Source organism: Dryobates pubescens, chromosome 14, assembly GCF_014839835.1.
Source record: "Dryobates pubescens isolate bDryPub1 chromosome 14, bDryPub1.pri, whole genome shotgun sequence".
NCBI classification, from domain to species: domain Eukaryota; kingdom Metazoa; phylum Chordata; class Aves; order Piciformes; family Picidae; genus Dryobates; species Dryobates pubescens.
The window spans coordinates 6,456,125-6,469,061 of NC_071625.1; the positions used below are offsets into that span (position 1 = coordinate 6,456,125).

Below are 12,937 nucleotides of genomic sequence, written 5' to 3' on the forward strand. Positions count from 1 at the left end.
GAGAACTTTAAATGATCAGCTGAGGTATCAGCTTTTGACCACAGCTGTTAGATAGTACTTGACCTCATTTTACCAGCAAAGAGAACTCAGTAGTTGGCACTCAAAATAAATGTCTTTGTTCCCTGTTGACTATAAAAATTGCAGTACTTTGGCATTTTATTTTGGTGATGATACAACCTTTCATTCTGCATCACATATCAGGGGAATTTTAGGCTTGTCTTATAGACATGTCTAGGTTATTGGAATCATTTATCTTTGCAGCTGAGTCTCTGGATAATAATCATCAAAGTGAATGTGAACAGGTATTGAGTACATGGTTGTGAGGCAGGAGACGCTGACACATGAGAGCTTGAGGTAATCATATAGACTGTGGCAATTTATCCTCTCAGCCAGAGGGAGAAGTTGGACATCTTACAGAAAACCTGGGAAGTTAATATTTATGATTAGCTTCAGAAGACTCTGCCCTTAGACACTGAAAAAGAAAAGCAGTTTGGCTGAAAACCCCCTGTGGTCTAATCAGCTGTGATTTACCCATTCCTGCCCCTGTAATGCTCGTCCTAGTGTACTATTCCCAGAATGCCAGGTTTTGTTAGATTTGTAGGAATGTTGTCATTGCCTCTCCTTACTCTGGCAACAACACACCAAAATGAAAAGCTCACTTTGCATAAATCTCCAAAGTATTTCACTGAAAGCCTAGAAACTTTTATCTGAGGTAGGCAGAGAGCATACACAATAAAGTGACAATCTCAGGGGGGTTTTATGAAATCAGGGAACTTTGCCAGAAGTTAAAAATCCTTATTAATCTGCAGCTTGGGAGATTTTGGAAATGCTTTTGTCATAGTAGAAATGAATGTACTTTAGGATGAACAGTGAAACAAAATGTGTCTGTACTTTAAGCTGCCATTTAGTGTAAGATTGAATTGTTTTAAAAGCCAGCTGTAGGTGACTGAACACACAGATTAAAGAGTTGGAGGATTTCTGGATATCAAAAGATACATGTGCATTCATGGGGAGCAAGACTCAGAAAAGGCACTGAAATAGAACAGGAAATTACATCATCATAGAATGGTTTGGGTTGCAAGGGACATTAAAGATCCCTAGTTCCAGCCCTCCTGCTATAGGGAGGGACACCTTCTACTATACCAAGTTGCTTAAGGCCCCATCAAAACTGGTTTGGAACATTAAATAGAAGAGGTGCTCCAGCCCCCTGATTATTTTTGTGGCCCTCCTCTGGACCCACTCTACCAGTTCCATGTCTTTCTTGTATCGGGGCCTCCAGAGCTGGACGCAATACTCCAGGTGGGATCTCGCCAGAGTGGAGTAGAGGGGCAGAATCCCCTCCCTTGACCTGCTGCCCATGCTGCTTTTGATGCAGCCCAGGACACATCTGGCTTTCTGAGCTACAAGTACACATTGCTGGCTCATCTTGTGCTTCTCGTTACCCAGGCACACCCAAGTCCTTCTCTTCAGGACTTCTGTCTATTCTCTACCCAGCCTGTAGTTGTGCATATTATAACCATTTAAAACACTTCTCTTACTTAATTTGCAGTTCAAAAATAGTAGTGAATAAATATTTGAATTATTATGAATTATTCTTAACACATGGTAAATGCATCCTTGAACTTAAATACATATTGACATTTAAGAAGTGAATAAATGCAATTTAAAATGCATGCAACTTTTTATAAGTAGAGATGTGTTTTATGTAGAACTAGAATTGTTGTAGTCTGTAGGACTTCATGTTTTCTGAAGGTGAAATTATATAGGGAGTGCTGACATGATTTGCAGAAGAGGGAAGAATTGTTTCATGGTTAAAAGCTGTTCCATCATTGACCATGCTGCATAGTTTCTGTGTTGATGGAAACCCACATTAACCAAGCCACTGGAAAAAAATAACAGTCTGTGTACAAGCTTGGTTTTACTATGCACCTTTTACATGATGGCATATGACAGAAACCTGCTTTTCCAGATGAAATTATTTTGCACTTGGATGAAAATCCTGCTGTTCAGGACCGGTCTGAACCACTGTGTCTTTCAAGTTGGAAGTCGTAAGTTTTGTTCACTGTGTTATTGAGCTTTGACCTTTGGGACAGAACTGATTCCACAGCCTGACCGGCAGACAGTAAGAACTTTTCAGCTACCAGTCTAGGCACTCAGCAACCCTTAAAGCATGTGGTGAGCTTCCTTTTCAGTCAGTGGCCTCCTTTCTGCCCATTTTCCTCTACATCTCTTGAAAAGAATAAATACCTTTTTCATGGGGTAAAACTCAACAGCAATGGTATATTCACAGGTTATCACTGTCTGGTTTATATATTGATGGTGGAAAAATAGATCCAGGCTCTTCAATTAATGCCCATGTCACTGCAGGAGGGCTGATTTATTTCTTCATTTGGTCTTCCCCTTTCCCTAGGTCTGGTGCAGAGGTCACAGTTACCCACCTCTCACAGTTGTCTCTGAAAACATTTGTGGTTTTGGGTTTTTTTCAAATGCAAGCTGTTGACAAAAAATGTCTGACAAATGAGCCTTATTTACTATGCCATTGTCTTTAAAAATACCTCCAGACCTTAGGAATTTCTGAAGTACATATTAAACCAACATGCACATGATTTGCCAATGTTTTTTGAAGTCTTTGGTTAATCATCTTCACACAGAAGACATCAAAACCCAAAGTCTGCTCTCTTTTCTGAATGATTAACCCAGCCTTCCCACAACATTTCACTAGCAAGTAAGTCTACGAGGGGCTGCTAACAGCAAAGTGAAACAGATGCAATCCAGCCTCTGAAGTCATCTGCTGTGAAAAACAAAACAACCAGAAAATAATGGGAAAAGACAAAAGCAATGATCTGAAGGTTGTGCGAAGCAAAGAAAAGGCCAAGATACGACTCAAAAGGAATATAGGTTATTTTGATGGTGTAAGTTTTATTGTAGGATCAATTGTTGGGGCAGGGATCTTTGTGTCTCCCACGGGGGTGCTAAAGCATTCCTTACTCAACGTCGGGGTTGCGCTAACGATCTGGACTGCATCCGGGCTGGTTTCTCTGATGGGGGCTCTCTGCTATGCAGAGCTGGGGACCACTCTCCCCTTCTCTGGAGGAGAATACAGCCATATTAAAAGAGGCCTTGGATCCCTACCTGCCTTCATGTTCATCTGGACATCAACATTTACCAAGCCAGCATCAAATGCTGCTCGAGCCTTGCTGTTTGCTGAGTATGCTACCCAGCCCTTTTATGGCATTTGCCCTGCACCAGAAGTGCTGAAGAAATGCTTGGCCTTGGTCGTTCTCTGGTCCCTGGGGATTTTGAATGGCCGCAGTGTCAAAATGGCAGCGTGGGTGCAGACAGTTTTCACTCTGCTGAAGATGATGGCCTTGTCTGTAATTGCTGTTGGTGGCATAGTTCTCCTTGCTGGTGGGAAAAAGGAGAATCTGATGAGGTTTGAGGACCCATTCGGCTCAGAGATCCCCAGTGCATCACAGGTTGCTGAAGCCTTCTTCCAAGGACTGTATGCATACGGTGGCTGGTGGTCCCTCAATTATATGGCAGGTATCTCTTTAGTTTGCAATCACTGTTCTAATGCTCCTCAGCTCACCCTGATAGAAATTGTCTCTCCTTCAAGACTCCAGTGTCTCTCACATTATATGTTAAGTCTTATATTTGTTTGGGCTGGTAGATGATGTGTTGTTCTTTCTAGGGAAATTTCTTGCTTCTTCTGCAGTCTCCAGAATCAGGCTGACGTTTCCTAAAGAGTACAAAAGGAATCAAAATGCTTCATTTAAAATCTCAGGCATGAACATATTTTTCATATCTTTAAAAGATACATTTCTTTCTTTCTTTCTTTCTTTCTTTCTTTCTTTCTTTCTTTCTTTCTTTCTTTCTTTCTTTCTTTCTTTCTTTCTTTCTTTCTTTCTTTCTTTCTTTCTTTCTTCTTTCTTTCTTTCTTTCTTTCTTCTTTCTTTCTTTCTTTCTTTCTTTCTTTCTTTCTTTCTTTCTCTTTCTTTCTTTCTTTCTTTCTTTCTTTCTTTCTTTCTTTCTTTCTTTCTTTCTTTCTTTCTCTTTCTTTCTTTCTTTCTTTCTTTCTCAGTACATTTAGAGAAGGTTTAAGAAATCTATGCCAAACCATGCACTGTGAGGACCAAATGAAAAAAGGATAATTGAATAATTTGTATTTAAATATCTGTGCCATCTCTGAGGTTATGAAGCTGGTTTGTAAGTGGACAAATTACTTTTGAAATGTGTTAAAACATAGTAATGTTTTGGTGTGTATATAGGATGTTCAGTAGTCACTTCCATGGGAAAATGGAGTTTTGCACAGAAGCTGAAGAAGAATCTAAGTGGTATAAATTCTTTTGTAATCACCATTTCTGGAGGTATTTAAAAGAGGCAGGGATTTGGTGCTGAGGGGCATGTTTTAGCACCAGACTTGGTACAGTTAGACAGTGGATGGACTCAATGACCTTAAAGGTCTTTTCCAATCAGAATAATTCTGTGATTCTATACAGCTTGTGCTCAATTTTAAACACTCAAAGCCTTTTTGAAGATCTAATTGCTTTCCTTATTCTATATCTGATGACACATGTGGCAGCAACAAATAGAGCAGTTTTCCATGAAGACTGTAGAGAAAATGCTCATAATGTTAGCAATGTACAAAACAAGTTAAATGAATAGGGTTTTATAGTATCATCAGACTGATAAATTTATAAGCAAGTGGATGTTGCTCTTCTTTTTCACCCTATTTAGCCTGTGACCTCCATCACATGTAAAACATTAAATAATCTGTATGTGTGAAATGCATCACACAAAGTTCAATGGTGAGAACAGCATGAAAATTGGGTTAATGCTTAAAAAAAATGACATTATTACAGTACAGCTATCCCAGTGTCAAAAATAAACTGCTGTAAAAAAGGTGACATAAATCAGGAAAGTGTAGTTTTGAAATCTTTTGAAGTCTTCCTTAAAGGCCAAATGTATAGCTTTGTAAGCCTGAAAAAATACAAGATTATTGGTAAAATGTTGATTTATTTTCATATCAATTGCCAGTAGTAATGAATACCACACACTGGGCAGTGCAGCTGTTTAGACAGATGCAACGTATGCAATAGTCCCCTTCTGAGCTGAATTTCCTATTTGTCAACAATAACTTCATTCATGTGAGCTTCAGCTAAAGCATCAGGTGCCAGCTGGATGGCAGGACTGTGAGGAGTAACAAAACAAATGGAAAGATAAAATTAAATTGCCAGTTTTGGTGATTGTCCTCTTCTGGGCTCAAAATTGCCAAGTGTATTTCTTACATTTGAAATAAATCCCAATTTCTGTGATAGTCTGTATCTGAACTCCTCTGTCATGCTCATTGAGTCACTGTGGCCCTGTGCAGTGCAGCCAGCACTGGGAACAGGATCAAAGCTGATGTTCTAGGCAGGAAACAGAAATTATATTTCAGGGAGGAAAGGGATTTCTGTCTCCTAAAAAGAGTGTAAGTAACTCTTGTGAAGCCTCTTGTAAATGCTGAGGGAAGCAGGGAAGAGGAGGGTGAGCAAGAGGGAAGGAATGAAAAAATGAAAGAGACAAACAAGGCCCTTTTTGACTAAGAGGAAGATGAGTTATTAGGGTTCTGGAACCAGCTCTTTCCTGGGACTATCAGATGGTCAGGAATGTGTCAGTGTCTCAGGGTCTTAGTTGGAAAATTTGGAGGTTTTTCTTAATTGGTAAAAGTAGCTTTAAGCTAAGATGCCAGAATTAGCACTAAACAGTTTGCCAGCTTTGCCCTTGGAAAGATAATCAACAACAGAATCCATCTTTTAAAGCCACTGTTTCACTGCTCTTCTGTCAACACCTTTAGTCTCTCCCTTACTTTTTCTGTATTTCCTGCTGTAATGGTAAAGAGAAAGGTTTTGTGCAGGAATGGGAAAATATATTCAGAAATCTTCAGATCAGGGCTCATGAGGTGATGTAAGAGTAAATGACATGACTTTAGAATCTCACAGTTAAGCTACAGATTTAGAAGTATGGCTACTTGAACATTTCTTAGCAAATCAGTTTTGTAAGTCAAATATGTGTTTAATCAGTTATTAGGCATTTTGCCATTTTAAAAATGATATATAGGATATCCATCCATGACCGTTCAAAAAATAGTTAAATAAGAACAACAAACCAAACCAACCAACCAAACAAACCCCAAACCAAAACAAACCAATGGACAACAACAACAACAGCCAACAAAAAAGGAAAGAATTGTTTAGGCTTCTTTGATAATGAACTATTTGAGAATCACCGTAGGACCTCACAAGCAATGTAGCTATGCAGCCATAATTAGGGGTTGGGGCAGGCTTTTGGTATCAGTCTTGTTGCATTCTGCAGATTCACTACTGAAACACACTGGCAGAAGCTAACCTGCTTGCTTTATTAGACTTCTTGAATTGTGTTTTTCAGAGGAGATGAAAAATCCTAGCAGAAATATCCCTTTAACTGTGATGACTGCTGTTCCTTCAGTAATTGTTTTTTATTTGCTGGTAAACATCTCATATCTGACTGTCCTCACACCTAAGGAAATTGTCTCTTCAGGTATGGATTTGTTTGATTATTTAATAATAAGGTGTTGCCCATTAGCATACCCAGGTTCTTCTCAGTGATGTCCAGTGGTAGGACAAAGGGTAATGGGAACAAGCTCAAGCATGAGAAGCTTGACCGAAACATAAGGAAAAACTTTTTCACTGTAAGGGTGAAAGAGCACTGGAACAGGCTGCCCAGAGAAGTTGTGAAGTCTCCATCTTTGGAGACACTCAAAACCCTCCTGGACGCATTCCAGGTGATCCTGCTCTGGCAGGGGTGTTGGTCTAGATGGTCTTTAGAGATCCCTTCTGACCCCTAACGTTCTGGGATTCTATGTGATCTGATGTCAGTTTACTGGGTTACTTCTCTCATCTGACTTCCCAGTCAGAAAGTTTGGAGTTCATTCTAAATTTTAAGAGATAATTTTTGCTTCATTTTATTGTATGACAGAAGTTGGAATCAATGCAGGCAGGTGTTGAAAATGTTGGCTTATAGCTGCACCACCTGAAGAGAAATCGGAACTGTATTAAACCCTGGACAATAGGTGAAGATCAGGTCTCTTTTGAGTATGGAAAAGACCTTTGTTTTCCTGTAGTTTCAATCCTCTCGCCTTTCTTCCCTACCTCATAGTTTCTCAGGCTAAACCCATTACTGTTTAGGAGGTGGACAAGTCTACTATGATGAATAATATGGAAAAAAAAGGACACAAAAATGTGCCATTTCAGGAGAGTCTATGTGTAGATAATTAATGGTAAATAGAAGACCCCCATTCACAAGATACCATATTTAAAGCCGCTCTCAGATGCTGCACCAATAAGCTGTCCATGAAAATGGCTAACAGGAACTGTATTTCTCCTTGACTGTCCAAGCAGAACTTTATTAATACCACTGCAATGAGACTGAGCTGTCAGACCTTGCCTACAGGAGTGACAAAACCAAGCATGCCTCATTTTGGATGGATAGGTTGTTTTTCACATTTTCTTTTCCTGCGGAAACATCTCAATAACATGAATGGCACTGGTGCTGCTGTCGCTCTCAGCCCAGTATCAGCACTCAGCCATTGTCAGATTCTCTGCTGGGAGAGATGCATACATTTGCAGATCCGTCCTGCAATGAAAGGCAGTGAATACCAGAGCATCCCTGAGTAGCAGCTGCATCACCAACTTCAAATATGCTGGGGAGCTGTGCTTATCTGTGTCAGCTGAGAAGATAGCCTGAAAATGATAGCTTTTGTTTTAAATATTGCAGTGCATTGCTGTGTTTTTTTGTTCTTTCACTACATTTTTGGGGGGGGGTTGGTTGTTTGCCCCATCTTCAATAATGTCTTATGTTGTGCAGGTCACTGCAGGATCTTGGTATGTTATGGCAGTTTGCTGCAGACCCACTAAACGTTAGTTGTTGCTACAATATGGGCTATAGCTGATTTCCAAGCACTGTTGAATACCTCTTGTTCAGAAATAATCTTTTTCCCATTTCCACACAAAGCAAAACCTCACTAATCACATGCTTGCTGACCCATCTCTGCACATGCATGCCCTCCTGTTGGCAGTTTCCTCATAACAGTAGATCATGTCACCACTGCAGTCACACCAGGGGTCGATGCAGTCATTTCCTTTCCCACATGGTCTTGCCCATGCATGTACATTTGTGATTCATGGTTGTGAGATGCAGTGTGCTCCTCCTGGGCAGTCCATTACACTGCTATTGGCCCCAGCAGAGGCAGCACTCCTTCTTGCTGTCATCCCTTTCCAGAAATGTTTAGCTCCTGAACTAAACACCCTTAGGATTAGGTTAGTCGTGTTTGACCACTGTTACAAAAAAGCAGGCATTGCTGGTAAATAAGAGGGGTTTCCTGTATTTTGAGTTTTGTTTCTGTTCAGTTTGTAGTACAGAACTTGGTGCCTACATTACACTAATCCTTTGCTTTCTTGCAGTTGCTGTGGCTGTCACTTGGGCTGATCGAGTGATCCCCTCTGTTGCCTGGATCATTCCTCTCTCTGTTGCTGTCTCAATATTTGGTGCCCTCAACAGCAGCATGTTCACACTAGGTCGATTAAGCTATGCTGGAAGTCAGTCAGGACATTTGCCTGTTCTAATATCCATGCTTAACGTCCACACCTGTACGCCAGCACCAGCCATTATTTTTTCAACCACCATTGCATCCATTTTTATCATCCCCTCTGACCTTATTACATTAACAAATTACTTTGGATTTTCTGCCTGGCTTATGATTGGATTGACTTGTGCCAGTCTGATTGTACTTCGGTACCGGGAACCTCATCTGCATCGACCTTACAAAGTAAATGGAAATAACTTAACAAAATGTTTGCATAGGTTTTTTCTGAGTCTTGAGCAGCTGAAGTTACAGAACAAGTGCAACCCAAAAAGACAGATAGTGCCCATGATGTTTAAAGCCTTATGCAAAAATGTCAGTGTAGAAGGAAAAGAAACAAAGAGATGGGCTCTGCTCCAGAGAGCTTGCTCTTGAAAACAAGGGATGGGTATGTGCAGAATGGGGAAGATGCATAAACAACATGAAACCATACTAGTGTGGAGCAGTGTGGGATCCAGGCTGGCAATTCGTGGTTAATTGAACCTTGATCTATTCTCATCTTTCCTGATACTACCACAGACATTAAGGACAGGTTTGATTTCCTCTCAGCCTAGCGGTCTGAAAGGTAGGTTAGAAGTGTATGCATATCCTAGGCACCCAACCCTGAGGAGCCCATATTTGGACAAATGGTTTTCAGGTACTGCCTGTGTCTCCCTTTGGACAATAGAAGGAGCCTGAAAAAGTACTTTAGCAATGATGCCTATCTTGTAGGCAGTTAGAGGTCAGATGAATCTCATCCTGGGTGAGATTGCAGCAGGGTGAGAAATTGTACTTTAGTGAAGAATGCACTGTTACTCTTATGGGTGAGGCATAAAAATCACAGTTGATCAGATTATTTCCTAAACTGATGGTTTTTTTCTCTTTTGCAGGTGTTTCTGCCAGTTCCATTTGTGATGGTGGCAATGTCTTTCTTCTTGGTTTTAGCTCCCATTGTCTGGTCTCCAAACCTGCAATATGTTTATGCTTTCCTGTTTATGCTGGGAAGTCTTATTGTGTATCTGCCCTTTATACATTTTAAATTGCATTTTGCATTTCTTGATAAAATTACTTGCCACTTACAGCTCCTCTTGGAAGTCTGTCCTGCTGATGGATGCGACGAGGGCAAGCACGAATAACAGCAAGTGTTTAATCCCAGGATAACTGACAGTCAACAGAGGATTCTGCTTAGCTGAGGTTGTAGAAGGTACAAGTTAGAAGTTAGGTGTGATATATATCAGAATGCACACATGTGCATACACATGTATAAGTGTATATGTATGTCCACATAGAGTTGAATGTACATACACTGCACTCATATATACATGTATATACATATATGCAATTATACATGCATGTTTATGTATAACATATATGTATATACAGACATTAGCATAATGAGTTGATTGTGAAATAGATATATATATATATATATATATATATATATATATAAATCGTTTTTTCTTTCTTTGTGTGTATACATATGGACATGCACCTAGATGGATATGGATACTTACTTATCAGGTGCCAAAATTCTCTCCCAGACAGGTACAATCTGTAAAACACTCTCTTTTGCTCCTGGAAGCACATTAAAGTTGCATCTCTTCATGCAATAATAGAAAAAAGACTAAATTACAACACAAATAATCATTGGTATATAACAAACAAACATATACTTAACAGCATCATTATATAAATACACTTTCAGTCTCCAAATCAAATTGTCTGGATTATTTTTACTTTGTAGTAGCTTGTTTATTAGAACTTCTGGTTTTAAAGGCTTTGTACTTTTGTTCCCCTCTTACCTTTTTAAGTAAAACCTTTGAAGAACATGGCAAAGTTGCCAGAGACCTTTTTTAATCCCAAGAAAACCATACCTAGTGCACCTTAGCTGTTTTAGGACAGCGGAAATCTTACGAAGCATCAAGTAAGGCAATGCTTATTTATCTTAGATAGTGCTGGGTGATAGGTTGGACTTGATGATCTTGAAGGTCTTTTCCAACCTGGTTTATTCTATATATTCTATCATCACTGCAATAAAACTAGAGATATATGGATGACTTTACTATTTTTTTTTTCATTTTAACATTAATATTTCTTTAATCTTTCATTTCTTCTGGGTGTTATTGAGAATAAAGTCCTTTTTAGACCCACTCCCCTCCATTTTTGTTTTGTTTGTGAAAGCAACATAAATAAATATGTCTTCTTTTGACATTTTTGATAACTGGGCCATATTAAGTTCACTATTTGATCCTGAAAACAAAGAAACATCACATACTGGGTGATTCATCTATTCACACATGCTGTTATTTTTATACTTATATGTGTAAATTAGTTTTGCAAATCTTGTGTATTAAAGCACAGCAATAAAACCAGTAGATGGCTCCAGACTAACATCCAGACTAACATCTCTCTTACATTGAGATTTTTCTGGGTTGCTGCATGTTGTGTTGGTGAAAGAATTGTACAGAACAGGGTATTACAACACTTATAGTAAAAATGTCTTGCTACAAGATTCGGTTCTCTGACATACCAAAAATGTAGAGGTTAGATAGTTAGACACTTTATAGATAGCTACCGAAACTATGAGAACCAATTGGAAGCTTAAGAGGATTGGACTTTGCACTGCAATAAGCTCTCGGATGAAAACACACACAAAGAAAATGTCTTTTCTCACAGAAAGACCTGTCTGTTCCCCCAACACAGAAGTGAGAGAAAAAGCAGATAATACTTGACCTATTGACCTAAATACAGATAATACTTCACCTATTAATGCCAATAACTTCTGTTGTTGTGTAATAATTATTAACGCCAATAACAAACATTATCGGAAAAGTTAGCAGGGTCTCTCCAAAAGATTAAAGAGCTATAGCAGAGAACTTAGAAATGTGTTTTCAAGCATGAACCAACTTCCAGAAGATTAAAGAGTTACAGCAGAGAACTTAGAAATGTGTTTTCAAGCGTGAACCAACCATTGGCAGGTGAGACTCCAGACAAAGTGCCTCCATCAGGATTTTGTTCTAGTTCATCTTCCTTGATGCATCCTCAAAGCTGAGTTGTGTGGGAGGCAGAGGTTCAAGTGGAGACTGAGTGGATAACTTGAGGATGCTGCTCATTATTAAAGAGGACTGTCAGTTTGTCACAAGACTTATTTTTGCTAGACCAAAGAAAGTATTTCACAGAAGCAAATACACACACTTTAATTTCTTCAGTGGAACACATTAAAAACGAGAAACCTGGACCCCAAAATAGGAAAATCTCTTCTGCTCTGCTAGATTTTAGACATCCTCAGCACATGCTCTCACAGTAGGACACCAGCTCATTAACTTTCTCTCCCTCCTCAGGCACAGTTGGATAGCATTTCAGCTGCAGAAAACAGGTTCTACACATTTGGTGCTCTCTTTTTCAGGTTAGACTTACACTGGAGAATTCCAGATGCATTTTTTTCCTACTCACCTCTTTCTTCTGTGTCCTTCACAGCTGGAAGAGGATTCTGCTTCACATATAATTAGAAAGAAGTATTGAAGAGCATAGATTTTAAGTACACAAGTAATTATGAAGTCAGATAGCTTGACTTTCTGTCTGCACAGGCTAGGCAGTTTTATCCAGATTTCATATAGGTGTTCCTAGAGGCCAAAATTCAGACTGAAAAATGAAAAAAGGGAGCCCAAAGTTCCTTCAGTTCATTAAAATAAGCCAAACTGTCCTAGCCAAGAAACAAGATGTCTTTTTTTGTGTTAAGGATGACAGATGACACTGATAGGAGGCCAAAGAGACTGCTGAGGCAGGAGCCACCTTAAGGGTGGGAAGGACAGACGCCAGCATCAAGAGGAGCATCACCCAGCAGGTTACAAGCCTGCGACTTGTGGCAGTGGGAAGAAGATCTTATTTCAACCCACAGCTATTTAATCTAAAATATAGCTCCAGTGCCTTGGCAAGAGATTCATAGAATGCCAGGTTGGAAGAGACCTCAAAGATCATCTAGTTCAACTTTTCAGGGTAGCTCCCTGTCAAGCTGGACCTTGAAACTGTCTAATGTAGGGGAATCCACCACCTCCCTTGGGAGTTTATTCTGATGTCTAATAGTTTGAATGGTGAAAAAACTTTTTCTGCTACAGAAAGATACTCAGAGTTTAAAATGCTTCACTATTTGTGACTTCTTAAAGCAACATGAGAATATTCCTAGGGCAATTTCTCAATAACATGTGGCATTGTTAGAGATTGATGGCTGTGCTGGTATTAGGTACAAGACATCACTTATTACTCACTTGTCATTACAAAACTTTTGCAAAGTCTATAACA

At 39.4% G+C, this 12,937-nt stretch overlaps 1 protein-coding gene across 1 annotated transcript; it reads left to right on the plus strand.

Moving 5' to 3' along the window:
- The first annotated feature begins 2,819 nt into the window (after positions 1-2,819).
- SLC7A13 (solute carrier family 7 member 13) lies at positions 2,820-9,774 on the plus strand. Its single transcript, XM_009910484.2, has 4 exons — positions 2,820-3,543; positions 6,427-6,558; positions 8,481-8,845; positions 9,529-9,774. Exons 1-4 carry the CDS (start codon positions 2,820-2,822, stop codon positions 9,772-9,774), a joined length of 1,467 nt encoding a protein of 488 aa, XP_009908786.1.
- The last annotated feature ends 3,163 nt before the right edge of the window (positions 9,775-12,937 follow it).